The 27,268-nt window shown below is 36.0% G+C and overlaps 1 protein-coding gene across 1 annotated transcript in view; it reads left to right on the top strand.

Annotated features, from left to right (window-relative positions):
• The first annotated feature begins 841 nt into the window (after window positions 1-841).
• Window positions 842-27,268, top strand: part of DOCK3 (dedicator of cytokinesis 3) — a 351,466-nt gene continuing 325,039 nt past the window's right edge. The window contains exon 1 of the mRNA XM_029916016.1: window positions 842-890. Within this exon, the coding sequence (XP_029771876.1) occupies window positions 867-890 (24 nt within the window). The 5' untranslated portion in view covers window positions 842-866. The remainder of the gene's footprint in view (window positions 891-27,268) is intronic.

Raw genomic sequence — 27,268 nt, forward strand, 5'->3', positions numbered from 1 at the left:
ACAGGGATGAGGGGCACCTGTGTAGCTCAGTCGATTAGGCGTCTGACTCTTGATTTCAGCAAGGTCATGATCTCATGGTTCATGAGATTGGGCCCCATGTCAGACTCTATGCTGACAGCTCAGAGCCTCCTTGAGATTCTCTCTCCTCTCTGCCCCTCCCCCACTTATGCATGCTTGCACATGTGTGCGTACACTCTCTCAAAAATAAGCCTAAAAAAGGAAATATAAACTGGGATGATTATAACATATGCTTTAATTAAGTTGCATATTTTTTTGACTACATATTAAAGTTGTACAGTTTTGGAGAAGGATACTATGTAGGAAAAATAAGCTACCGAATTTTTAGCTCAGTGATCTTAAGAATGATAGGTTTTTGTCTTTTGCATTTTTCGAAGACTTTATTTTTGTAGCATACACTCCAGGGTAAAACTTATTTTCACTTTTTAATTTTAGAAATCAAAAGTTTTTTAGATGTAATATTATCTTTTGGTGAAATGACATGTTACATAATTGTTAAGCTTGCCAAAATGTTAGTTTTCTTAAGAGCATACATAAAGGATTAAAGAATAAGAGAGTAAGATAAGATTAAGAGAAAGACAATAGATATTTAATAATTTAGTGTTTTTTTTTATAAAACATTGCTCAAGAGGAAAAGATTCTAGAAAGTTTATATTTCCCATTTTGTAATTTCAGGATTAGCTTTTATGGTAGCAACTGTCAACTGGATACCTAGAATTCTGCCAGATAGCTACAGGGCCTTATAGAATGTTTTACATCATAAAAGCAGAGGTTTAGAGACATGAAACTGCAAGGCATGTTCAAGGAATGTTAGATACTCCAAACTGGCTAGGGCGTAGTACAGAAAAATGATGGATGGAAAAGTAGGAAAGGTAGGTTGGATCTATACTTGAAGACTCTTATTTGCCAGAGAATATAAAGAATGCTAAAGAATTTGGATTTTGTCTCTCTGGCAACAGGGAATCTGCCATTTAATAGAGGAGGATATCTACTATTGCCACACAGCATAATTATAAAATAGAACTTGTTGGAGAAACAGTAAGCACCTGTTAAAGATATATATTGAAGTATTTACGCATGAATTCTAAAATTTGCTCTTAAATACTGCATTAGGTAAAAATGTGAATGTGGGGATTAATGAATCAAGATTGGCAAAATGTTGATAATTATTAAAGCTGAGTTATGGGTTTATGGAGGTTCAGTATGTTATTCTCTCCAATTTTGTGTGTATTTGAAATGGGGATAACATTATTATGTACTTCATAAGATTGTTATGAGGAATCAATAAGCTTATATGAAGCTCCTAACAAAGTGCTTAGCATATGACAAAGCACAATAAATGTTTGCTTCTATTGGTGTAACAACTACTGCTATGATAGTCTAGAGCTGCAAAAGAGACTTTATAGACTTGAGAATACCTTAGAGGACAGAAAAAGAGGAACTGTCACAAAGAAACCGAGAAATGGAGGTTATAATTGGCTAAGGAGGAGGATTTTTTTTTTTTTCAAAGATCAGGGTAATAATGATTTCAACTACTGCGGGGTAGTCTAGTAGAATGTACTGCTTAGGGGCTGTTGTGTTCTGCAATTAGAAGGCCACTGGTGATTTTTAAGAGAATCCCATTTAATAGGATGATACTGGCAGAGAGCCAGTCTAGTGAGTAGGTAGTGGGTGAAAGGAAGGAAGTAGATGTAGATTCTAGGGAGTATAAAGTTGTTGGTTTGGGGAGTAGAGAAGTCTGATGAACATTTTGAATTTGATTTACGTAAAATACTGGAAAATGCTGATAATTTATAATGCCTTAAACCAGTTCAGTGGTTGTCTACTAATAGTGTTGAAAAGAGAGATGGATTATAAAAAGACATGAGAAAACTTTTGGGGATGATGCAAATCTTTTATTTTAATTGTGTCCATGGTTTCACTGGTCTATATACTATATGCCAAAGACAACAGATTCTAGACATACGTGAAGTTTATGGTATACCAGATATATCTCAATAAATTTGTTTTAAGAAACCACTAAATGGTTTTTTACATCAGACCCTGAAATTGTGATTTCACATTCACTCTGAGTTATAATTTCAGTTTCTTAATTTACTTTCTACCTGTGGTGGTTAATTTTGATACAGACTTGGTCAAATATGACACAATACTGAGAACTTATTTGATGTTTTATTTATTTTATTTTATATTTTATATTATTTTATTTTATTATTTTTTATAGTTGTCAGCTTGGTTTCCATATAACACCCAGTGCTCATCCCCACAAGTGCCCTACTCCATACCCATCACCCCCCCTACCCCTTTCCACCACACACATCCCATCTATTTTTTCACCTTTCCCTTCCCCATGGTCCTCTGTTAAGTTTCTCCTTTTCAAATTATGAGTGAAAACATATGGTATCTGTCCTTTGCCTGACTTATTTCACTTAGCATAACACCCTCAAGTTCCAGCCACATTGCTACAAATGGCCAGATTTCATTCTCATTGCCGTATGGTATTCCATTGTATATATAGACCACATCTTCTTGATCCATTCATCAGGTGATGGACATTTAGGCTCTTTCCATGATTTGGCTATTGTTGAAAGTTCTGCTGTGAACATTGGGGTACATGTGCCCCTATGCATCAGCACTCCTGTATCACTAGGGTAAATTACTAGCAGGGTTATTGCTGGGTCATAGGGGAGTTATATTGCTAATTTTTTGAGGAACCACCACATTTGTTTTCCAGAGTGGCTGTACCAGTTTACATTCCCACCATCAGTGTAGGAGGGTGCTGTTTCTCCACATCCTCGCCAGCATCTGGAGTCTCCTGATTTGTTCATTTTAGTCACTCTGACTGGCGTGAGGTGGTATCTCAGTGTGGTTTTGATTTGTATTTCTCTGATGATGAGTGATGCTGAGCATCGTTTCATATGCCTGTTGGCCATCTGGATGTCCTCCCTCAAGAGGGAGAAGTGCCTATTCATGTCTTCTGCCCGTTTCTTCACTGGGTTATTTGTTTGTTGGGTGTGGAGTTTGGTGAGTTCCTTGTAGATTTTGGAAACTAACCCTTTATCCAATATGCCATTTGCCACTATCTTTTCCCATTCTGTCAGTTGTCTATTAGTTTTCTTGATTGTTTCCTTTGCAGTGCAGAAGCTTTTGATGAGGTCCCAGTAGTTCATTTTTGGTCTTGATTTCTTTGCCTTGGGGATGTGCTGAGTAGGAAATTGATGTGATTGAGGTCAAGGAGGCTGCTTCCTGCTTTCTCCTCTAGGGTTTTGATGGTTTCCTGTCTCACATTCAGGCCCTTCAGCCATTTTGAGTTAATTTTTGTGTATGGTGTAAAAAAGTGGTCTAGTTTCATTCTTCTGCATGTTGCTGTCCAGTTTTCCCAGCACCACCTGTTAAAGAGGCTGTCTTTTTTTCATTGGATAGTCTTTCCTGCTTTGTCAAAGATTAGTTGGCCATGCACTTGTGGGTCCAGTTCTGGGTTCTCTGTTCTATTCCATTGGTCTGTGTGTCTGTTTTTGTGCCAGTACCATACTATCTAGATGATGACAGCTTTGTAGTAGAGGCTAAAGTCTGGGATCGTGATGTCTCCCGTTTTGGTTTTCTTCTTCAATATTACTTTGGCTATTTGGGGTCCTTTTGGTTTCATACAAATTTTAGGATAGTTTGTTCTAGCTTTGAGAAGAATGCTGGTGCAATTTTGATTGGGATTGCATTGAATGTGTAGAATGCTTTGGGTAGTAATGACATTTTAACAAAATTTATTCTTCTGATCCAGGAGCATGGAATGTTTTTCTATTTCTTTGTGTCATCTTCAGTTTCCTTCATAAGTATTCTATAGTTTTCAGCATGCAAATCTTTTACATCTTTGGTTAGGTTTATTCCTAGGTATTTTATATTTTTTGTGCAGCTTTGAATGGAATCAGTTTCTTGATTTCTCTTTCTGTTGCTTCATTATTGGTATATCAAAGCACAACTGATTTCTGCATGTTGATTTTGTACCCTGCGACTTTACTGAATTCATTGATCAGTTCTAGTAGGTTTCTGGTGGAGTCTGTCAGGTTTTCCATGTAGAGTATCATGTCGTCTGTGAAAATTGAAAGTTTGACTTCTTCTTTGCCGATTCTGATGCCTTTATATCCTTTGTTGTCTGATTGCTGATGCTAGGACGTCCAGCACGATGTTAAACAACAGTGGTGAGAGTGGACATCCCTGTCGTGCTCCTGATCTCAGGGGGAAAGCTCTCAGTTTTTCCCCATTGAGGATGATATTAGCTGTGGGCTTTTCATAAACTGCTTTAATAATGTTTAAGTAAGTTCCTTCTATCCCACGTTTTTCGAGGGTTTTTAAAAGAAGTTTTGTCAAATGCTTTTTCTGCATCTATTGACAGGATCATATGGTTTTTATCTTTTCTTTTGTTAATGTGATGTATCACAGTAATGGATTTATGAATATTGAACCAGCCCTGTAACTCAGGAATGAATCCCACTTGATCATGGTGGATAATGCTTTTTATATGCTGTTGAATTTGATTTGCTAGTATCTTGTTGAGTATTTTTGCATTGTAGTCATTGAGGATATTGGCCTATAGTTCTCTTTTTATGTTGGGTCTCTGGTTTGAGAATCAAAGTGGTGCTGGCTTTGTAGAATATGTCTAGAAGTTTCCCTTCTATTTCTATTTTTTGGAATAGTTTGAGAAGAATGGGTGTTAACTCTGCTGTAAATGTCTGGTATAATTCCCCTGGGAAGCCATCTGTCCCAGGGCTCTCATTTGTTGAGAGATTTTTGATAACTGATTCAATTTCTTCACTGGTTAGGCATCTGTTCAGATTTTCTATCTCTTTCCATTTGAATTTTGGTAGTGTATATGTCTTTAGCAATTTGTCCATTTCTTCTAGATTGTTCAGGCTGTAGGCATATAATTTTTCATAGTAATCTCTGATGATTCCTTGTGTTTCTGAGGGTTTGGTTGTAATAGATCCATTTTCATTTATGATTTTGTCTAATTGGTGTTCTCTTTTTTTCCTGAGGAGCCTAGCTAGAAGATTATCAATTTTGTTTATTTAAAAAATTTTTTTTCTTAGTTTCATTCATCTCATCAATTGTTTGGTTTTTTTTTTTGATTCTGTGTTGTTTATTTCTGCCTTCATCTTTATTATTTATCTTCTTCTGCTGGGTTTGAGGTGCTCATGCTGTTCCCCTTTTAGTTTCCTTAGGTGCTCTGTTAGATATTGAATTTTTACTTTTTCTAGTTTCTTTTCATAACTCTCTTTCTGTTCTGTCATACAGAATCCAGTTCTTCCATTCTTCTTTACTAATGTTTACAGATATTTACAGCGCTTTGCTCTGTGTTGTTCCTTTTTGATCTATAAATGTCTCTAGACAAACAGTGTTGGTAAATTGTGTGACTCACTTCCTTTGTTTCCCTTATTTTAGTGATCACACATTACTGTGCTACTGGTTGTCTAGTATCTGAAAACAGTTGATTCACATATTTGGTTCAGTTTTTTGGTTGTTTTTGACAGAAGACAGGTCCTGGTTTTCTTTGTTATACTTCATATTTTTGAGATATTTAAGGATTCATATTACAATATGAATATTATTAATAATAACTTTATACATAGTTATAATAAATACAAAGAGATCCAAGTCTTACATTGATAACATCTTATAAAACAGTAGTACAATATCAGAACCAGGATAGTGACATTAATATAATCAAGAGTCAGAATATTTCTATCGCCACAAGGTTCTCTTATTTTGCCTTTTTATAGACATACCTACTTCCCTCCACCTCTGCTGCCTCATATTTTCTGGCAGCCAGTAATCTGTTTTCTGTTTTTAAGAATTTTATCATTTAAAATGTTTGTAAGTGGAGCCATACATATGGCAATATTTTGGAATTGGGAATTTTTTCTCAGCATAACTCTGGAAATTTGTCCATATTGTTGCATGTATCATTGCTTGAGGCATCTGGGTGACTCTGTCAGCTTAGCATCTGACTTCGGCTCAGGTCATAATCTCATAATTTGTGAGTTAGAGCCCCACGTTGGGCTCTGTAGTGATACCTTTTGGCTATTTGTATGTCTTTGGAGAAACGTGTATTCAATTCCTTTGTCCATTATTAAGTCTGGCAGGTTATTTGTATTTTGCTTCTTAGTTGTAGGAATTATAGGAGTTATCAGATACATGGTTCGAAGTTACTGTTTCAGTATGTTTCTTGCCTTTTAATTTTGTTGAGTTTCCTTTGTTGTGCAGAGACTTTTTGGTTTCATATAATCCTAATTGTCTCTTTTAAGCTTTTGTTGCCTATGCTTTTGGTGTCATAGCCAAAAAAATCATTGTGAAGAAAAAATGTCAGGGAACATTTTCTTTGTCTTTTCTTCTAGGATTTTTATGGTTTTGGGTCCTATATATAAATCTTTAATGTGTTCTCAGTTGATTTTTGAATATGGTGTAAGGGTCAATTTTTATTCTTTTGCATGTTGATATCCAGTTTCCCCAATACTATTAATTCAAGGGAACTATCATTTCTTCACTGTGTATGCTTGGCACCTTAGTCATAAATTAATTGGTCATATACGTATGGGTTTATTTCTGAGCTCCCTGTTCTGTTACTCAAATTTATGTGTCTGTTCTTATGCTAGTGCCTTACTTTTTTGATAACCATAGCTTAGTAAATATAGTTTGATGTCAAAAGTGTGATGCCTCCAGCTTTGTTCTTGCTCAGGATTGCTTTAGCTTGTCAGGGTCTTCAGTGGTTCCAGATGAGTTTTAGTATAATTTCTTCTCTTTTTGTGATGGGAATTTTGGTAGAGATTGCATTAAATCTGTGAATGGTTTTGTATAGTATAGCCATTTTAACAGTAATAATTCTTCTAATCCATAAACATGATATATTTTTTTATTTGCTGTGTTTTCAGTTTATTTCATCTATGTCTTAACAGTTTTTAGTGTACAGGTCTTCCACTTACTCAGTTATATTTACACCTAAATATTTTATTCTTTTTTTTTTAAATCTATGACTTATTTCTCATTTGGAAAGTCATTTTATACCTAAAGATGAACCTATTATAAGCAATCAATACAAAGAGTAGTTTACATTGATTTGAATATCAGTACCAGAACTGAGTATATTGTATTATAAAAAACAATAATAATACTTTTGCTCCTATGGTCAAACACATGTTGCATCTGACTTATTTGAAGTACACTGTATATTGACAGAATCCAGGTTCTGCCATTCCTTCTCTCAGCTGTTTTTTTTTTTTTTAATAATAGTTTATTGTCAAACTGGTTTCCATATAACACCCAGTGCTTCTCCCCACAAGTGCCCCCCACCATGACCATCACCCCCTCCCTCCCTCCCCCTCCCCTTTCAGTCCATGGTTTGTTTTCAATATTCAGTAGTCTCCCTTGATCTGTGTCCCTCACTCTTTCCCGCTCTCTTTCCCCCTTCCTCTCCCCATGGTCCCCTGCCAGGTCTCTCCTGTTAGACCTATGAATACAAACATATGGATGCAAACATATTTTATTCTTTAGAGGCTATTGTAAGAAAATTGTTTTCTTAATTTTTCTGTCTGATAGCTCACTTTAGTTTAAGAAATGCAGCTTATTTTTTGTATATTTATTTTGTATCTTGCAACTTTAATAGCTTTGGATAAACTGTTCTGAAAGTTTTTTGGTGGAGGCTTTATGGTTTTCTATATGTAAGATCATAGGCAAAACAGAGACAATTTTATCTTCTTCCTTTACAATTTAGTTTTATTCATTTGTATTCTCGTCTAGTTGCTCTGGTTGGGACTTCTGTGTTGAATAGAGGTGGTGAGAATAGGCTTCCTTGCCTTCTAACTGATTGTAGAGGTAAAGCTTTTATCGAATATGATGTTTTCTGTGAGCTTGTCATATGTGGCCTTTATTTTGGCGAAGGATGTTACATCTATACCTGATTTTTTGAGAGTTTTTATCTTAATAACTGTTGAATTTTGTGAAATGCTTTTTCTGCATTTATTGAGATCATATTTTTATTCTTCATTCTGTTAATATGTGTATCACACTTACTTATTTTCATAGGTTGAACTATTCTTGCATTTGATGGATAAATCCTACTTAACAACAGTGTGATATTCTTTTAATGTGCTATTTTGAATATATGTTTAATGTTTATTAATTTTTGAGAGAGAGAGAGAGAGAGAGAGAGAGAGAGAGTGTGTGTGTGTGTGTGTGTGAGTTCAGGCAGGGAACGGGCAGAGAGAGGGGGAGAGAGGATCCAAAGCATGCTCTGAGCTAACAACCATGAGCCCAGTGTGGGGCTTGAACCGACGAACTGAGAGATCATGACTTGAGCCAAAGTTGGACACTCAACTCAATTGATGAGCCATGCAGGTCCCCTTTTATTTTATTATGTTTTTAATTAAATAGCTTATTACCAAGTTGGATCCATATAACACCCAGTACTCTTCCCTGCAACTGCCCCTCTCCATGACTGCCATTCCCCTACCCCTTCCCCTCTCCCGCTTCCCCCTTCAGCCCTCAATTTGTTTTTAGTATTCAAGAGTTTCTCATGATTTGCCTCCCTCCCTCTCCCTAACTCTTCCCCCTTCTTTCCCCTTACTATGGTTCCCTGTTTGGTTTCTCCTGTTAGACCTATTAGTGAAAACATATAGTATCTGTCCTTCTCTATCTGACTTAGTCCACTTAGCATGACACCTTCGAGGTCCATCCACTTTGCTACGAATGGCCAGATTTTATTCTTTCTCATTGCCATGTAGTATTCCATTGTATATGTGTGGGTGTGTGTATACACACACATTCATACATACATATACATACACCACATCTTTTTGACCCTTTCATCAGTTGGTGGACATTTAGGCTCTTCCCATGATATGGCTGTTGAAATTGCTGCTATGAACATTGGGGTACATGTGCCCCTATGCATAAACACTTCTATATCCCTTGGGTAGATCTCCAGCAGTGCTATTGCTGGGTCATAGGGGAGTTCTATTGATAGTTTTTTGAGGAACCTCTACACAATTTTCCAGAGCTGCTCTACCAGTTTACATTCCCACCATCAGTGTAGGAGGGTGCCTGATTCTCCACATCCTCGCCAGCATCTATAGTCTCTTGATTTGTTCATTTTAGCCACTCTGACGGTTGTGAGGTGGTACCTCAGTGTGTTTTTGATTTGTATATCCCTGATGATGAATGACACTGAGAATTGTTTCATGTGCCTGTTGGCCATCTGGATGTCCTCTTTGGAGAAGTGTCTATATCTTTTGCCCATTTCTTCACTGGATTGCTCGTTTTTTGGGTGTGGAGTTTGGTGAGTTCCTTGTAGATTTTGGAAACTAGTCCTTTATTCAATATGCCATTTGCAACTATCTTTTCCCATTCTGTCAGTTGTCTATTAGTTTTCTTGATTGTTTCCTTTGCAGTGTAGAAGCTTTTTATCTTGATGAGGTCCCAGTAGTTCATTTTTGGTCTTGATTTCTTTGCCTTGGGGATGTGCTGAGTAGGAAATTGCTGTGATTGAGGTCAAGGAGGCTGCTTCCTGCTTTCTCCTCTAGGGTTTTGATGGTTTCCTGTCTCACATTCAGGTCCTTCATCCATTGTGAGTTTATTTTTGTGTATGGTGTAAGAAAGCAGTCTAGTTTCATTCTTCTGCATGTTGTTGTTCATCTCTCCCAGCACCACTTGTTAAAGAGGTTGTCTTTTTGTCATTGGATAGTCTTTCCTGCTTTGTCAAAGATTAGTTGGCCATACACTTGTGGGTCTAGTTCTGGGCTTTCTATTCTATTCCGTTGGTCTATGTGTCTGTTTTTGTGCCAGTAGCATACTGTCTTGGTGATGACAGCTTTGTAGTAGAGGCTAAAGTCTGGGATTGTGATGCCTTCTGTTTTGGTTTTTTTCTTCAATATTGCTTTGGCTATTTGGTTTTTTTTGTGGTTCCATAGAATTTTAGGATAGTTTGTTGTAATGTTGAGAAGAATGCTGGCTCAATTTTGATTGGGATTGCATTGAATGTGTAAATTACTTTGGGTAATAATGACATTTTAACAATGTTTATTCTTCTGATCCATGAGCATGAAATGTTTTTCCATTTCTTTGTGTCTTTAGTTTATTTCATAAGCTTTTTGTAGTTTTCATCATACAGGTCTTTTACATCTTTGGTTAGGTTTATTCCTAGGTATTTTATGGTTTTTTGTGCAATTGTGAATGGGATCAGTTTCTTGATTTCTCTTTTTGTTGCTTCATTATTGGTATATAAAAATGCAACCGATTTCTGTACGTTGATTTTATACCCTGCCATGAATTCATGGATCAGTTCTAGTAGGCTTCTGGTGGAGTCGATTGGGTTTTCTATGTAGAGTATCATGTCTGTGAAAATTGAAAGTTTGACTTCTTCTTTACCAATTCTGATGCCTTTTATTTCCTTTTGTTATCTGATTGCTGATGCTAGGACTTCCAATATGATGTTAAACAACATTGATGAGAGTGGACGTTCTTGTCATGTTCCTGATCTCAGGGGCAAAGCTCTCAGTTTTTCCCCATTGAGGATGATATTAGCTGTGGGCTTTTCATAAATTGCTTTAATAATGTTTAAGTAGTTCCTCTTTCCTGACTTTCTCGAAGGTTTTTATTAAGGGATGTTGCATTTTGTTAAATGCCTTTTCTGTATATATTGACAGGATCATATGGTTTTTATCTTTTCTTTTGTTAATGTGATGTATCACATTGTGGATTTGTGAAATTGAACTAGCCCTGTAACTCAGGAATTAATCCCACTTGATCATACTGGATAATTCTTTTTATGTGTTGTTGAATTTGATTTGCTAGTATCTTGCTGAGTATTTTTGCATCTGTATGCATTACAGATATTGGCCTGTCGATCTCTCTTTTGTAGGGTCCCTGGTTTGGGAATCAAGGTAATACTTGCTTTGTAGAAAGAGTCCGGATTTCTTCTTTGTATTTCTGTTTTTTGGAATAACTTGAGAAGGATGGGTGTTAACTCTGCTTTAAATGTCTGTTTAGAATTCTGCTGGGAATCCATCTGGCCCTTGCCTTTTATTCATTGGGAGATTTTTGATAACTGAATCGATTTCTTCACTGGTTATGGGTCTGTTCAGGTTTTCTGTCGCTTCCCGTTTGAATTTTGGTAGTGCATATGTGTTTAGGAATTTGTCCATTTCTTCTAGATTGTTCAGGTTGTAGGCATATAATTTTTCATAGTAATCTCTGATGATTGCTTCTATTTCTGAGGGATCAGTTGTAATAAATCCATTTTTATTCATGATTTTGTTTATTTGGGTGTTCTCTCTCTCTCTCTCTCTCTCTCTCTCTCTCTCTCTCTCTCTCTCTCTCTCTCTCTTTTGAGGAGCCTAGCTAGAGGTTAATTACTTTTGTTCAATTTTTCAAAAAACGTACACTTGGTGTCATTCAACTCTTCAATTGTTTTTTTGATTTTTATATTGTTTATTTCTGCCCTGATCTTTATTATTTCTCTTCTTCTGCTAGGTTTGGGGTGCTCTTGTTGCTCCCCTTCTAGTTTCCTTAGGTGCTTTGTTAGATTTGAATTTGCACTTTTTCTAGTTTGTTGAAATAGGCCTGGATTGTAATAAACTTTCCTCTTAGGATTGCCTTTCCTGTGTCCCAGGGAGTTTGGATTGTTGTATTTTCGTTTTTATTTGTTTCCATATATTTTTAAAATTTTTACTCTAATTGTCTGATTGCCCCAATCATTTTTCAGTAGGGTGGTTTTTAACCTCCACATTTATGGAAGTTTTCCAGACTTTTTCCTGTGTTTGATTTAAAGTTTCATAGCACTGTGATCTGAAAATGTGCATGGTATGATCTCATTCATTTGTATTTATGGAGTGCTGTTTTATGACCCAGTATGTGATATATCTTGGAGAATGTGCCATGCGCACTTGAGAAGAAAGTGAATTCCCTAGCTTCAGGATGCAGAGTTTTAAATATATCTGTCAGTTCCATCGATTCCAAAGTGCCGTTCAGGTCCATTGTTTCTTTAGTGATTTTTTGTCTGGTTGACCTGTCCATTGTTGTAAGTGGAGTATTAACGTCCCCTGCAATTAGCACATTCATATCAATAAGATTGTTTCTGTTTGTGATTAGTTTTATGTATTTTGGTGCGCTCGAATCTTGTGCATAGATGTTTATAATTGTTAGCTCGTCTTGATGTAGAGACCCTGTAATTATTATATAATGCCCTTTTTCATGTTTCGTTACTGCCTTTACTTTAAAGTCCAGTTTGTCTGATATAAGTATGGCTACTCCAGCTTTCTTTTGATGTCCAGTCACATAATGGATAGTTCTCCATCCCCTTACTCTCCATCCCCTTCTGTCTGAAGGTGTCTTCAGGTCTAAGGTGAGTCTCTTGTAGATAGCAAATAGATGGATTTTGGTTTTTTATTTATTCTGCTACCCTGTGTCATTTGATTGGAGCATTCAGTCCATTTACATTCAGTGTTTTTGAAAAATGTTTAGACTCATTGTGTGTTCTGTAGAGTTCATGTTTGTATTTATATCTCGGTTGTCTTCTATTTGTTGCTACATTTCTCTCATAGAGTCCCTCTTAGGATTTTTTGTAGGGCTCGTCTGGTGATGATGAATTCTCTCAATGTTTGTTTATTTGGGAAAACCTTTATCTCTTCTTATATTTTGAATGAGAGGCTTGCTGGACAAAATATCCTTGGCTGCATATTCTTCCTCTTCATCACATTGAAGATTTCCTGCCATTCCTTTCTGGCCTGCCAAGTTTCCATAGATAGGTTTGTAACCACTTTGATAGGTTTCCTTTTGTATATTATGGCCCTTTTATATGTAGCTGCTTTCAGAATTCTCTCTTTATATTTTGACTGTTTCACTATGATATGTTGTGCCGAAGGTTGGTACAAGTTATGTCTTAGGGGAGTTCGATGTGACTCTTGAATTTCAAGATATTTTTCTTTCCCAAGATTAGAGCAGTTTTTGGCTATAACTTGATCCAGCACCTCTTCAGGACATTATTCTCTTTCTTCCTCTTCAGGAACTCCTATGATATGGATATTGTTCCTTTTGATTGTATCACTCAGGTCTCGAATTCTCCTTTTGTGCTCCTGTATCAATTTCTTTCTTTTTCTCGGCCCTCTCTTTTGCTATAACTGTGTCCTCTAATTCACCTGTTCTTCTCTCTGCTTCTTCAGTCCACGCAGTGGCAGCTTCCATTTTATTATTCACCTCATTTATAACCTTTTGAAAGTCTCTAGTCTTTGTATCAATAGCTTCTCTGATGGCTTCCATGCTTTTTTCAAGCCCAGCGATTAATTTTTGCCAGTTATTCTAAATTCTTGTTCAGTTATATTGCTTGTGTCTGTTTTGAGCAGTTCTGTCTCTGTGATTTCTTCCTGGAATTTCTTTAGAGGAGAGTTCTTTTGTCATTTTGGCTAGCTTTCTGTCTTTTGTCAGTTTTAAAAGCTCATTCTGCACTGTGCTCCTGTTAATATTGCTCTATTAAAGGAGGCTCTTTGATCATCCAGGGCCTGTTGTTTCAGGAGATGTTCTTTTAATGGTGTGTCTCAGTTTTTCTTGATATGCCTCTGATTAATTTATTTCCCTACTTTGTGATATTTGGGACTCTCCACCATGTGTGCTTTGGTTTGTTTTCTTGAGGTAGCCCTGAAAAGAAAAGCAAACAGACAAACGCACAGGGAGCAAAAGCACACAAATACACAGACAGATCAAGTACACAAGCAATCCAAAAGAGGAAAGAAGAAAAAGAACAGAAAAGAAAAGACAGGACAAGAAAGAAAAAATAGAAGACTGGGGGACAGAAACAGCCAAAGATAAAGGACACTCTGAGAGCATAAAACCTGTGGAGGGGAGAGATAAGAATGAGATTAGGGAAAATGTATTTGAATGGTAAGAGTTGTTCTAATCACAGCAGTGCATAAATGTTGGTCTTTCCCAGACTCCAGGGGGGAAGGGAGAAAAGAAGGAAAAAGGAATATAGAAAAGAGAAAACAAGGGAAAAACTTAATGAGAATAATAAAAAAAGGAAAAAAACTAAAAATAACAAAAATAATAAAAACAGCGGCTCTCCAGTACAGATGGGTGTGGATTGATGTAGGGAGGTTGGTTCTCAGGGACTGTTCTCTCAGGCCCCACCTTAGTGGTTGTGGGGAGAAGAATGGCGGCACCCCAAGCCCCCCTCAGACCATGCATTGCCAGTTACTCTCTTACGTCTGACTTCCCCATGCCACGGACAGGTCATACTGCTTTGGTTTTCTATGCTCTGCCAGGTTTCTAAATCCTAGTCCATGCACTTCAATGCTGCTGCCACAGTTAATATGGCCTCCGGCAGGCAGGCAGCTTCTGGCCAGGATTCAGTAGGGGGACTGGGGAACCAGCTTATCCCTGGCTCCACCTGAAGTTGGCGAACTGCCAAGCCCAAGGGAGAACAAGCCTGCTGAGGGGGATGAATTTCTCTCCCTGTGCCCAGCAGCTACATGTGATGTGTTTGTGTCTCTGAGCATTTTCAGTCTCTTCTTCTCTTCCCACAGGTTCTCTGCCACACTACACAGCCATCTCCTGAGCCACCCTGCATGGCCGTCCTGCACGGTTGGTTCGTGCCTGGCCCTCCGTGGTCCTGAGCTGCCTCTGGGCACACAGCCCTAGGCAAGCCGGCGCTAAGTTCTGGGCGCTCTCTCTCCTGCTTCCGCTTTGGCAGAGACCCCTTCAGAGTTCCGGTCCCAGTTTGCACTCACTCAGGCCTCCATAAGGCTGTTATCAATAAGGAGTCTGTGCGTGCACCTCCATTCTTGGAGATCAGAATATTGTGGTTTTTAATTCTTTTCAGTTTGATAGTTGTGATAGTTGATAGCAGGCAGAGATTACAGAGCTCCCTACTTCTTCGCCATCTTGCTGCTCTCCTCCTACCCAGGTGCCCTTTTAACGTGCTGTTGAATTTAGCTTGCTAGTATTTTGTTGAGAATATTTTTGTATCTGTGTTCATCAGTATACTGGCCTTTAATTTTTTGTTTTGTTAAGTCAGCATTACTTTGATACCTGACAAAGAGTGTCTGGCTTTGGTATCACCATAATGCAGACTTTGTAAAATGAGCTTTGAAGTATTACTTCCTATTCAGTTTTTTGGAAGACCCTGAGAAAGATTTGTATTGATTTTTCTTTAGATCTTTGGTAGAATTCATCAGTGAACCATATGTTACTGGACTTTTCTTTGTTCAGAGGTTTTAAATATATTATTTAATCTTCTTAGTCATAATGGGTTTGTTCAGATTTTCTTTTTTTTTTTTTTAATGTTATTTTTGAGAGAAAGAGAGAGCATGAGCAGAGGAGAGCCAGAGAGAAGGACACAGAGTATCTGATGCAGACTCTGCTCTCACAGCAGAGAGCCTGATCTGGCGTTCGAACTCATGGGCTGTGAGATCATGACTGAAGCCGAAATCAAGAGTTGGACACTTAACCACTCGAGCCACCCGGGCGCCCCTGTTCAGATTTTATATTTATGATTCAATCTTGTCAGGGTGTATATTTCCAGAAGATTATCCATTTCTTTTAGGCTAACCAATTGTTGGTGTATAATGGTTCATAGTAGTCTCTTATAATCCTTTGTATTTTTATGGTATCAGTTGTAATGTCTCCTCTTTCATTAAAAAAATTATTTATTTAACTTCAAGTTAGGTAACATACAGTGTTGTATTGGTTCCAGGAATAGAACCCAGTGATTCATCACTAACGCATAACACCCAGTGCTCATCCTAACAAGTGCCCTCCTTAATGCCTATCACCTGTTTAGCCCAGCCCCCCCCCCCCCCGCCCTTCTCCCCTCCAGCAACCCTCAATTTGTTCTTTATATTTAGGAGTCTCTTATGGTTTGCCTCCCTCTCTGTTTTTATCTTATTTTTCTTTACCTTCTCCTATGTTCATCTCTTTGGTTTCTTAAAAGTCCACATATGAAGTGAAATTAATATGATATTTGTCTTTCTCTGACTTATTTTGCTTAGCATAGTACATTCTAGTTCCATTTACATTGTTGCAAATGGCAAGATTTCACTCTTTAATTGCCAAATAGTATTCCATTTTGTGCATGTATATATATACACATATATGTATGCCACATCTATACCATAGGTTCTTTATCCATTCATTAGTCAGTGGACATTTCAGTTTTTTTTTTATAATTTGGCTATTGTTGATAGTGCTGCTATGAATATTGGGGTGCACATGCTCTTTCAAATCAGCATTTTTGTATCCTTTGGATAAATACGTGGTAGTATAATTGCTGGGTCGTAGGTAGCTCTATTTTTATTTTTTGAGGTAACTCCATACTGTTTTCCAGAGTGGATTTTTGCCAACATCTCTTGTTTCCTGAGCTGTTAATTTTAGCCATTCTGATAGATGTGAGGTGGCATCTCATTGTGGTTTTGATTTCCATGGTGATTAGTGATGTTGAGCATCTTTTCAGTGTCTGTTAACCATCTGGATGTCTTCTTTGGAAAAATGTCTATTCATGTCTTCTGCCCATTTCCTCACTGAATTATTTGTTCTCTTTTATTTTTGATTTTATATATTTGATTCTTTCTCTTATTTTCTGTTAGTCTGGCTAAAGGTTTTTCAATTTTTTAAAATCTTTTCAAATAGCTAGATCTTAATTTCATTGATGTTAATAGGGTCTATTTTATTTCCTGTCTAATCATTATATAACCTTCCTTCTCCTAATTTCGGGCTTACTTCATTATTTTATGTTGAGAGAGTGAGCACATGCATGTGTGCATGAGAGAAAGACAGGGAGAGAGGGAGAGAGAATCTGAGGCAAGCTCCATGCTGTCAACACAGAGCCAGTGGCAGGGCTAGATCTCACTAACTATGAGACCATGACCTGAGCCAAAATAAGGGTTGGATTCTTAAATGACCGAGTCATCCAGGTGCATCCTAATTCATTATTTTTATAGTTCCTTCAGGTAAAAGTATTTTTGCCTTATTTTAGGCATTTATCACTATAAACTTTCATCTTAGAGCTGCTTTTTCTGTATTCTTAAGTTTTGATATGTTGTGTTTCCATTTCTATTTGTTTCAGTTATTTTTTTGACTCTTCTTTTGATTTCTTCTTTGGCCAGTTGGCTGTTTGGGAGTGTGTTGTTTAATTTCCATGTATTTGTGAATTTCGTAGCTTTCTTCTTGTTATTGATTTCTACCATTGTGGTTAGAAATGATAATTGGTATGCTTTTTAGTCTTTTTGAGTTGAAGACTTGTTTTGTGGCCTGGCATGTTCTCTATCCTGAGAATAATCTGTGTGTGTTTGAGAAGAGTGGTATTATGCTGCTGTCAAGTGGAATATTCTTTATATGTCTGTTAGGTCCATTTGGTTTAAAGTGTAATTTAAGTCTAATAATTTCTTATTAATCTTCTGGATCTATTGTTGAAAAGAGGGTATTAAAATCCCTTACTTTTTTTGGTAATGTCTGTTTCTTCCTTCATATCTGTTAGTATTTGTTTAATATGTTTATGTGTTCTGTTTTTTGGGGGGGTTGTATACATATTTGTTATTGTTTTATCCTCAGGATGAATAAACCTATTTGTCATCATCTAATTGCCTTCTTTGACTATTGTTTGTGCCTTGAAATCTAATTTGTCTGACATAAGTATAGCTAACTCTGCTCTCATTTGGTTTACATTTGCATGGACTATATATTTTTTTATTTCCTTTGAACTTTTAAAGGTAAAGTGAGTTTCTTGTAGGCAGCATTCATTTGGGCTATATTTTTAGTCCATTCAGTAACTATGTGCCTTTCAATTGGAGAATTTAACCTATTTTAAATTTAATTATTAGTAGGTAAGGACTTAATAATATTATTTTGTTAATTATTTTCTGGCTCTTTTTTAGTTCACTTGTCTTCCCTTGTTTTCCTTGTTGTCTTCATTTGCGAGTTGGTGATTTTTCATCATGGTATGGTTTGAGTTCCTTTTCTTTACCTTTTGAATATCTGTTGTAGGGTTTTTTTCAGCAGCATCTTCTATTTTATAAAAACAAAATGATTTCTAATTGTTCATGGCTAGTATAAGAAATAGAATTTATTTTAACATATGGATCTTATATCTTGTAACCTTGCTAAACACATTTAGTTCAATTATTTTGGGGAGAAAGATTGTGTTGGGTTTTCCCCACAGATATTACATCATTATGATTAATGAAAATTTTACTTCTTCCTTTCCAATCTGGATGACTTTAATTACTTTCCTTACCTTTTTGTACCAGCTAGAATGTTGTAGGTTTTTCTTTGGAGTTGCAATGAGCCTTCCACAAAACACCTTTTAACAGTCTGTTTTATGCTGATAATACTTTGGACTTCAATCCTGTATACAAATTATACCCTTTACTCCTACCCACGTTTTATATTTTTGATATTGCAGTTTACATTTTTGTATAATATCTATTCTTTTACAAATTACTGTAGCTGTAGTTATTTTTAATTCTTTTGTTTTTTACTCTATACTAAATTGATTAATATGCAGTTATATAACAGTTCTAGAGAATTCTGAATTTATAAACTTACCTTTACCAGTGTGTTTTACATTTTTATGTTTTATGTTACTAACTAGTTAGTGTCCTTTCATTTTTGCACAAAGAACTTTTATCACCATTTCTTATAAAGTAGATTTAGTTGTGATGAACCCTCTCAGTTTTTGTTTGTTCTGGAAAATCTTTCTCTGTCCTTTATTTTTGAAGGACATCTTTGCCGGGAAAAGTATTCTTAGCTGGCAATTTTTTTCTTTCAGTACTTTGAATATATCATCCTACTTTCTCCTGGCCTGCAAGGTTTCTCCTGAATTCCACTGATAGCCTCATGGGGGTTACCTTATAAGTTACAAACTTTTTTCTTTTGCTGCTTTTGAAATTCTCTTTATCTTTGATTTTAGTCAGTTTTATTAGAATGTGTCTCTGAATTGATTTTGATTTTTCTGGATTAGATGTTTTATGGGGACTTAGCTTCATGAACTTGGATATTCAGATCTTTTCCCAGTTTTAGGGACTTTTCAGCTATTATTTCTTTGAATCAGATTTTTGTCCCGTTTTCCCCTCCTTCCTCCTCCTAGAACTGCAATAATGCTTAGATTGTTTCCTTTGATGGTATCCCATAACTCACATAGACTTTCTTTACTCTTTTTCATTCTTTTTTCTTTGTTCTCTTCTGGCTAGATAATTTCTGACCTCCTATCTTTAACCTCGCTGATTTTTTTCTTCTGATGTAGTCTGCTTTTGGAGCTTTTACATTTTTATTTAATTCATTGTAATATTCTCCTCCAGAATATTTTCTCTTTATGATTTCTGTATATATGTTAAAATTCTCATTTTGTTTGTGTATTGTTTTCCTGATTTTGTTTAATGGTCTTTCTGAAATGTTTTCTTATAAGTCCCTGAGCTTTTATTTATTTACTTTTTATTTTTTTGAGAGAGGGACACTGTGAGCAGGGGAGGGTCAGAGAGAGAGAGGGAGACACAGAATCCAAAGACAGGCTCCAGGCTCTGAGCTGGCAGCACAGAGCCCAAGGAGGGGCTCAAATTCATGAACCATGAGATCATGACCTGAAGTCAGACGCTTAACTGACTAAGCCATCCAGGTGCCCCTTGAGCTTTTTAAAAACGATTACTTTGAATTATTTACTGGGCTAATTGCAGATCTGCTTCTTTGGGTTTGGTTATTAGAAAAAATGTGTTCCTTTAGTGTATCATGGTATATCATTCCATGGTGTATCATCTTTTATTTTTCATGTTCCCTGAAGTCTTGGCATTGCTTTTTTTGCGTTTGAAGAAGCAGTCACTTCCTCCATTTTTACTCACTGTCTTTGGTAGAGAAATACCTTCTGTTAGCCTTGCTGGGTATTCTTAAGCTATCTTAGACCTTTCCTTTGAATGCACCTGCTCTACACTGCATACTCCTTTTTGGAATAGAATTCTCAAGATTGTATGCCTTCTCTCAGTCCTACAAAATCAGGCCAGTTGCTAACAGTCTCTTGTTTGCTTTGCCTAAGGTGGTGGTGAATATACAAGTTTCTGTGCTTTTCTCCAGTCCCAAGGAGTTGAGTGGCTTTCTGCATGTGTTCAGGAACCATCTGCAAAGGGTTACATTCATTGTTGCCCTTGGGGGCATACACAAGGAGCTGGTCATGGAGTTGGGGAGTTGGGAGGTGCACAGCATATTGAAGGTGCCAGTGGACCAGTTGAGAAGGTTTACAGGTGAGTTATCCTCACTGGCTCATGGATAGGCTTCCTGATGGAGTGTGTAAAGTGATTGGTAGGATCCTTTTATGTCTTTTGGGAGTCCTGGCCGCTCTCTCAGCCCCTCTTTGCCTACAGTTGTGTAGTACACCTCAGTATTCTTAATAGTGTGAGAAAGAATTGGGCCTCTTCAGCAGCATCCCACAAAGTTGGGGAGGCCAACTCAGATGCTCTCCCTTTCCCCATAGGACAAATTACAGGTCTAGAAGGTCTCTCTTGGCACTGAGCTGGGCTGCCTTGTGAAGGATAATGCAGGTAAATTGAAATTGTTCTTCTTACCCTCTTCAGTCAGTCCAGTCTCAGATTTGCTTTTTTTCTTCCAGCAGTGTGCTGGAACTTCTGAACTTCCACAAGGTCATTCTTGTCTGTGGTTGATTATTAAAAGCAGTTTTTTTGGTGGGAAAATGATAGAGAAACTCATATTTGTTCATTTTAATTATGGTACTCTTCTGTGATTTTATTGCTTTTCTTTTTCCTGAGAGTTTTCTTTTTGTCATGAATTGGTGTTAAAGTTTGTCATATGCTTTTTATGCATTAATATGATTATGTGATTTTTCTTCATTAGATTTAATTTTGTAAATTATATTGATTGATTTTTGAATGTTGAAAATATCTTGCATCCCTAAAATAAACCTCATGGTGCAGAACTTTTCTTATTCTATTTGATAACACTTTTGTTAAGGATTTTTACATCTATATTCATGAGGGGTATTGATCTGTGGATTTCTTTTTTTATATTATCTTTGATTTTGGCATCAGAGTAACAATAGTTTCATAAAATGAATTGTGAAATATTTTTATTTTTCTCTTTTTTGATTGTATAGAAGTAGTGTTTACTCTTCAATCATTTGATAGAATAAAGCAGTGAAGCTGTCTGGGTCTAATGATTTTTTTTTCTTAGGAGTTTTAAAATATGAATTTAGTTTTCTTAATCATTATAGGTCTATTCAAGCTATTCAAATTATGTTGACCCTTAAATAAACTGGGTTTAAACTGCCTGGGCCCACTTCTTTGTGAATTTTAAATACAATACAGTACTGTAAATTTGTTTCCTCTTCCTTCTAAGTTCTTTAATAATATTTTTCTCTAGCTTACTTTATTGTAACAATATACTTTATAATACATATAACATATATGTGTTAATTGACTTCATATTATCAGTAAGGCTTCTGTCAATAGTAGGCTAATAGTAGTTAAGTTCTTGAGGTTAAAGTTATATATGAATTTTTGACTGTGGAGAATTGGTGCCCCAACCCTGTGTTTTTCAATGACTAACTGGTATATATATTATATTGATTGAGTTATGGTAGTTTGTATTTTAAAAGGAATTGATTTATTTCATGTATGCCATCTATTTATGTATATAGAGTTTTTAAAGTATTCCTTTATTACCCTTTTAATGTATGTGTAACATCCTATTTCCTCCTGATATTGATAACTTGTGTCTTATATGTTTTTTTCTTTGTTAGTCTTTGTAGAAATTAGTTCTGGGGTGTCTGGATGGCTCAGTTGGTTAAGCATCCAACTTCAGCTCAGGTCATGATCTCACAGTTCATGGGTTTCAGCCCCATGTTGGGCTCTGTGCTGACAGCTCAGAGCCTGAAGCCTGCTTCAGATTCTGTGTGTGCCTCTCTCTGTCCCTCCCCTGTTCACACTGTGTCTCTCTCTCAAAATAAATAAATATTAAAAAAAATTAGTTCTGCTGATCTTTCCAAAGATGAGCTTTATATTTCCTCGAGTTTCTCTGTTATTTTTCTGTTTAAATTTTGTTGATTTTTACTCTTTTTTGTTCTTTCTGCTTTCATTTTATTTTGTTCTTTTCCTTCTAAATTTTTTAAATTTTTATTTATGTTAGATGGAGAGTGTGAACGGGAGAGAAGGGCAGAGAGAGAGACAGAGAGAGAGAGAGAGAGAGAGAATGAATCCTAGGTAGTGCTCAGTGCTCAGTGTGGAGCCCAATGTGGGGTCAATCCCACAATTCTGGGATCATGCCCTGAGCAAGGCAGGAGTTGTATGTTCAATCTCCTGAGCCACTGAAGTGCCTATTGTTCTAATTTCTTGAGAAAGCTTAGATTATTGATTTGCAATTTTCCTTATTTTAATTTTTGAAAAATTAAAAAATTTTTATTTATTTATTTTTAAGTAAGCTCGATGGTTACATGGGGGCTTGATCTCAGCCCTAGAACAAGAGTCTCATGCTCTACTGACTGAGCTGGCCAAGCACCCTATTAATTTTCCTTTTTTTTTTTAGTATTTATTTATTTATTTTGAGTGAGAGAGAAAGAGTGGGTGTGTACATGTACAGGGAGGGACAGAGAGAGGGGGAGAGAGAATCTGATAATGCAGAGCTCAAAGTGGGGCTCAATCCCATGAGCGAGCTGAAATCAAGAGTTGGACATTTAAGTGACTGAGCCACCCAGGTGCCCTCCTTTTAAAAATGTTTTTTTAAAAAAATGTTTTATTTATTTTTTTAATTAAAAATATTTTTTCATGTTTATTTTTGAGAGAGACAGAGTACGAGCAGAGAGGGAGACAGAATCTGAAGCAGGCTGCAGGCTCTGAGCTGTTAGAGCAGAGCCCACTATGGGGCTTAACCCATGAATGGTGAGATCATGACCTGAGCCGAATTCAGACATCTAACCAACTGAGCCACCCAGGCACCCCATAAAAATGTTTATTTATTTTTGAGTGGTGGGGGGAGAGAGAGAGAATGAATGGGGAAGGGGCAGAGAGGGAGGGAGACACAGAATCGAAACTCATGAACCACACATCATGACCTAAGCCAATATATACATTTCTTTCTCTGACTAACTTATTTATCTTAGTATAATGCTCTCTAGCTCTATCCATGTCATTGCAAATGGCAAGATTTCATTTTTTATGGTTGAATAATATTCCATCTCACATACACACACACACACACACACACACACACACACACCCCACATATTCTTTATTCATTCATTAGTTGATAGACATTTGGGCTTTTTCCATAATTTGGTTATTTTTGGTAATGTTGCTGTCATCACCAGTGCATGTGACATTTTGAATTAGTAGTTTTATATCCTTTGGGTAAATACCTACTAGTGCAATTGCTAGGTCATAGGGTAGTTCTATTTTTAACATTTTGAGGAACCTCCATACTGTTTTCCAGAGTGGCAGCACCAGTTTGCATTCCCACCAGCACTGTAAGAGGGTTCACCTTTCTTCCTCATACTCGCCAACATTTGTTGTTTCCTGAGTTGTTAATTTTAGCCATCTGACTCATGTGGAATTTAAAAAACAAAACAGATGAACATGGGGAAGGGAAAGAAGAGAGGGAGGCAAGCCATTAGAGACTCTTAACTAGAGACCATACTGAGGGTTGTTGGAGGGGAGGTGGGCAGAGAACGGGCTAAATGGTTGGTGGGTTTTAAGGAGGGCACTTATGAGGAGCACTGGGTGTTATATATGTGATGAAATCAATACATTCTTCTGAAACCAATATTACATTATATATTAACTAATTAGAATTTAAGTAAAAACTTGAAACAAACAACAAAAAATAATATATGCATTTAATGACAATAAATTTCCTTTCAGCATTTCGTTACCCATGTCCCAAAATTTTGATATATTGTCATTTCAATTCAGTTCAGTGTAATTTTTATTTGCTCTGAAAAGTTATCTTTGATGTGTATGGATTATTTAAATGTTTGTTTATTTTGAGAGAGAGAGACAGAGAGAGGAAGGGAGGGGCAGAGAGAGAGAGAATCTCAAGCACACTCTGATCTGTCAGTACAGAGCCCAACTCCAGGCTCTATCTCACAAACTGTGAGATCATGACCTGAGCTGAAATCAAGAATAAGATGCTCAACCAGCTGAGCCACCCAGGTGCCCCTGATGCATAGAATATTTAGAAATTTTTTTATATCTAAGCATTTGAATTTTTTGTTATTTTTGTGTTATTTATTTCCAGTTTGATTTCATTGTGGTTGAAGGAAACATTCTGCGTATGATTTTGATTTAAATTTGTTGACATTTGTGTTTTTGCCCAGCATATGATTTATCTTGGTATAAATCCTATGTACACTTGAAAAGAATGTGTCTCTGCTTTTGTTGAGTGATTTAGTCTGTGAATGACACTGGATCCTATTGGCCAGTGGTGATGTTGAGTTCTTTATCATTGCTCTTTTTCTGTTTAGTTCTGTAAGTCTCTGACTATAATTGTAGATTTGTCTATTTTTATTTCTCTCAGTTTTGCTTCATACATAATGTAGCTCTGTTGTTTAGTGCATATACATTTATGATTGCTCTGTTTTCTTTGTAACTGACTTTGTATCATTATATACTGTTCAATTTTTGTGTCAACAAAGAAAATTACTCTAGTGTATACTTTATCTGATATTAACTCTTGCTTTTTTCATTAATTTTTATATAACATATTTTTTCACGCATTTATTTCTAATTTGCCTGTCATGTTATATTTGTAGTTAGATTTTTAGTTATTTTTTTGTAAACAACATATAATTTGGTCATGTTTTATAATTTTTCTGGCTGTCTGTCTTTTAACTAGTTTATTTATATTATCTACATTTAATGTCATTCTTGACATGTTTTGACTTCTTTTTAAAAATTTAATGTTTATTTTTGAGAGAGAGAGAGGCAGAGTTTGAGGGGGCAACAGAGAGAGAAGGGGAAAGAGAACTCAAAGCAGGCTCTGCACTGTCAGCACACAGCCCAATGTGGGGCTCAAACTTATGAACTGTGAGATTGTAACCTGAGCTGAACTTGGACACTTAACTAACTGAGCCACCCAGGTGCCCTTTTATTTGTTTATTTCTGTTTTTCCTTTCTCTGTTTTCTTTTTACTGCCAACTTGTGGGGTACTTAAACATTTAAAGTTTTTTAAATTTTTTTATTTATTTTTGAGAGAGACAAGGTGGCGGGGAGGACAGCGAGGGAGGGAGACAGAGAATCCAAACAGAATCCAAAACAGCTTCACAATCTAAGCCATGTGCACAAAGCCTGATGCAGGGCTCAAGCCTATCAACCATGAGGTCATGACCTGAGCCAAAGTCAAATGATTAACTGACTAAGCCACCCAGGTGCCCCTTGAACACTTTCTGAGAATGCTATTTTAATGTATCTTTAGTGTTTTTGAGTATATGTCTTTGTAGAGCTTTTTAGTAGTTATTGTAAGTAGGGATTATAGGTATTGTAACTAGGTATTATATTGTAAGTGCAGAGCTCATTACTGTCTACTGGAGTTGCCATTTTTCTGGTTGTGTGAATTGTAGAAACCTTCTCTCCCTTTATACTTGTTTACTTTTCTCTTTATAAGTGTGTTAAATATTTTTTCTCATATGTAAAGAACCACAACAGATACTGTTAAAACTTTTAATTTTTTAAACCATCATACATAATCTTAAAAATTTAGGAGGATGAAAGTCAGTTATATTTCCACACATTTTTGCTATTTATGCTTACTATTTTTCTTATGTTTAGAGAATTTTCTTCATCTTTTTTTATGATAGATCTGCTGGTAACAAATCCTTTTAGTTTTAATATATCTGAAAATCTCCTGATTTCTCATTCATTCCCAAAGAATATTTCCAATGGGTATAGGATTCTAGGTTGATAGTTAATTTCTTTCAGCAGTGAAAAATTTTATGCTTCTTCCTTTTGTTGTTTATGCTTTATTAATTACAACTGTAAAACTTTTTGGTATTAGATTTAAAATTTTACAGTTATAAATTTTTTAAAAATAGTGGTAAGATGCACATAAGACAATATCTTCCATGTTGATATTTAGTACATTCAGTGTTTTATAACCATTATCACTATCTAATTCCAAAATATTTTTGTTACCCCAAATATTAACCCTTATACCCGTTCCCCTGTTTTCCCAGCCCTTGACAACTACTGTCTTTGTGGGTTTGTGTGTCTGACTTCTGTTACTCAGTATAATATTTTCAAGATTCATTATTGATGTGACCATGTATCCATACTAATTGCTTTTATGGCTGAATAACATTCCATTGTATGGATATACCACAGTATGTTTTCTGCTTATCAGTTGATGGAAATTTGAATTGTTTCTACCTTTGGCTATTGTGAGTAGTGATGCTCATCCTTTTTCATTTTCATGAAAAATTCACTGTCATTTGAATATTTTTTTCTACTTGAGGTTAGGTATTGTTTCTTTCTTGCTACTTTTAAGGTTGTTGTTTTGCCTGTTGTATTCAGAAATGTAACTATGTTGTGTCTTGGTATTTGTTTGTTTTTTTTTTTTGGTTTATTATATTTGGGGTTTGCTCAGCTTCTTCAGTATGGAAGTTTGTCTTTTGCTAAATTTGGGAAGTTTTCTGTCATTTTTTAAAATGTAACATTTTATTAGACTTTATTTTTTAGAAAAGTTTTAGGTTTACAGAAAAATTATGCAGAAAGTAGATGGAGTCTACCTTCCTCTTTCAGTTTCTCTTCTTATTCACTCTTCATTAATGTGGTACATTTATTACATTTAATGAACCAGTATTTATACACTATTAATATTATTTATAGTTTACACAGGGTTCACTCTGTGTTTTATGGCTTTGACAAATGCATAATGTCATGCATCTATTATTATAGTCTCATAAGAATAGATTCATTGCCCTAAAAATACCTAGTGCTCCCTCTATTCATCCCTTTTCTCATCCTTCAGGACTTTGGGCAACCACTGATCTTTTTACTGCCTCTGTAATTTGCCTCTTAAAGAATGTTACTTAGTTGGAATCATATAGACTGTAGACTTTTCAGATTGGCTTCTTTCAGTATGTAACATGCAGTTAAGATTCCTCCATGTCTTTTGATGACTTGATAGCTCATTTTATTTATTTCTTTATTTTTTTCAAAGATTTTATTTTTTTAAAGTAATCTCTATACCCATGTGGAGTTTGAACCTACAGCTCTGAGATCAAGGGTTAAATGCT

Source organism: Suricata suricatta, chromosome 12, assembly GCF_006229205.1.
Source record: "Suricata suricatta isolate VVHF042 chromosome 12, meerkat_22Aug2017_6uvM2_HiC, whole genome shotgun sequence".
Lineage (NCBI taxonomy): Eukaryota > Metazoa > Chordata > Mammalia > Carnivora > Herpestidae > Suricata > Suricata suricatta.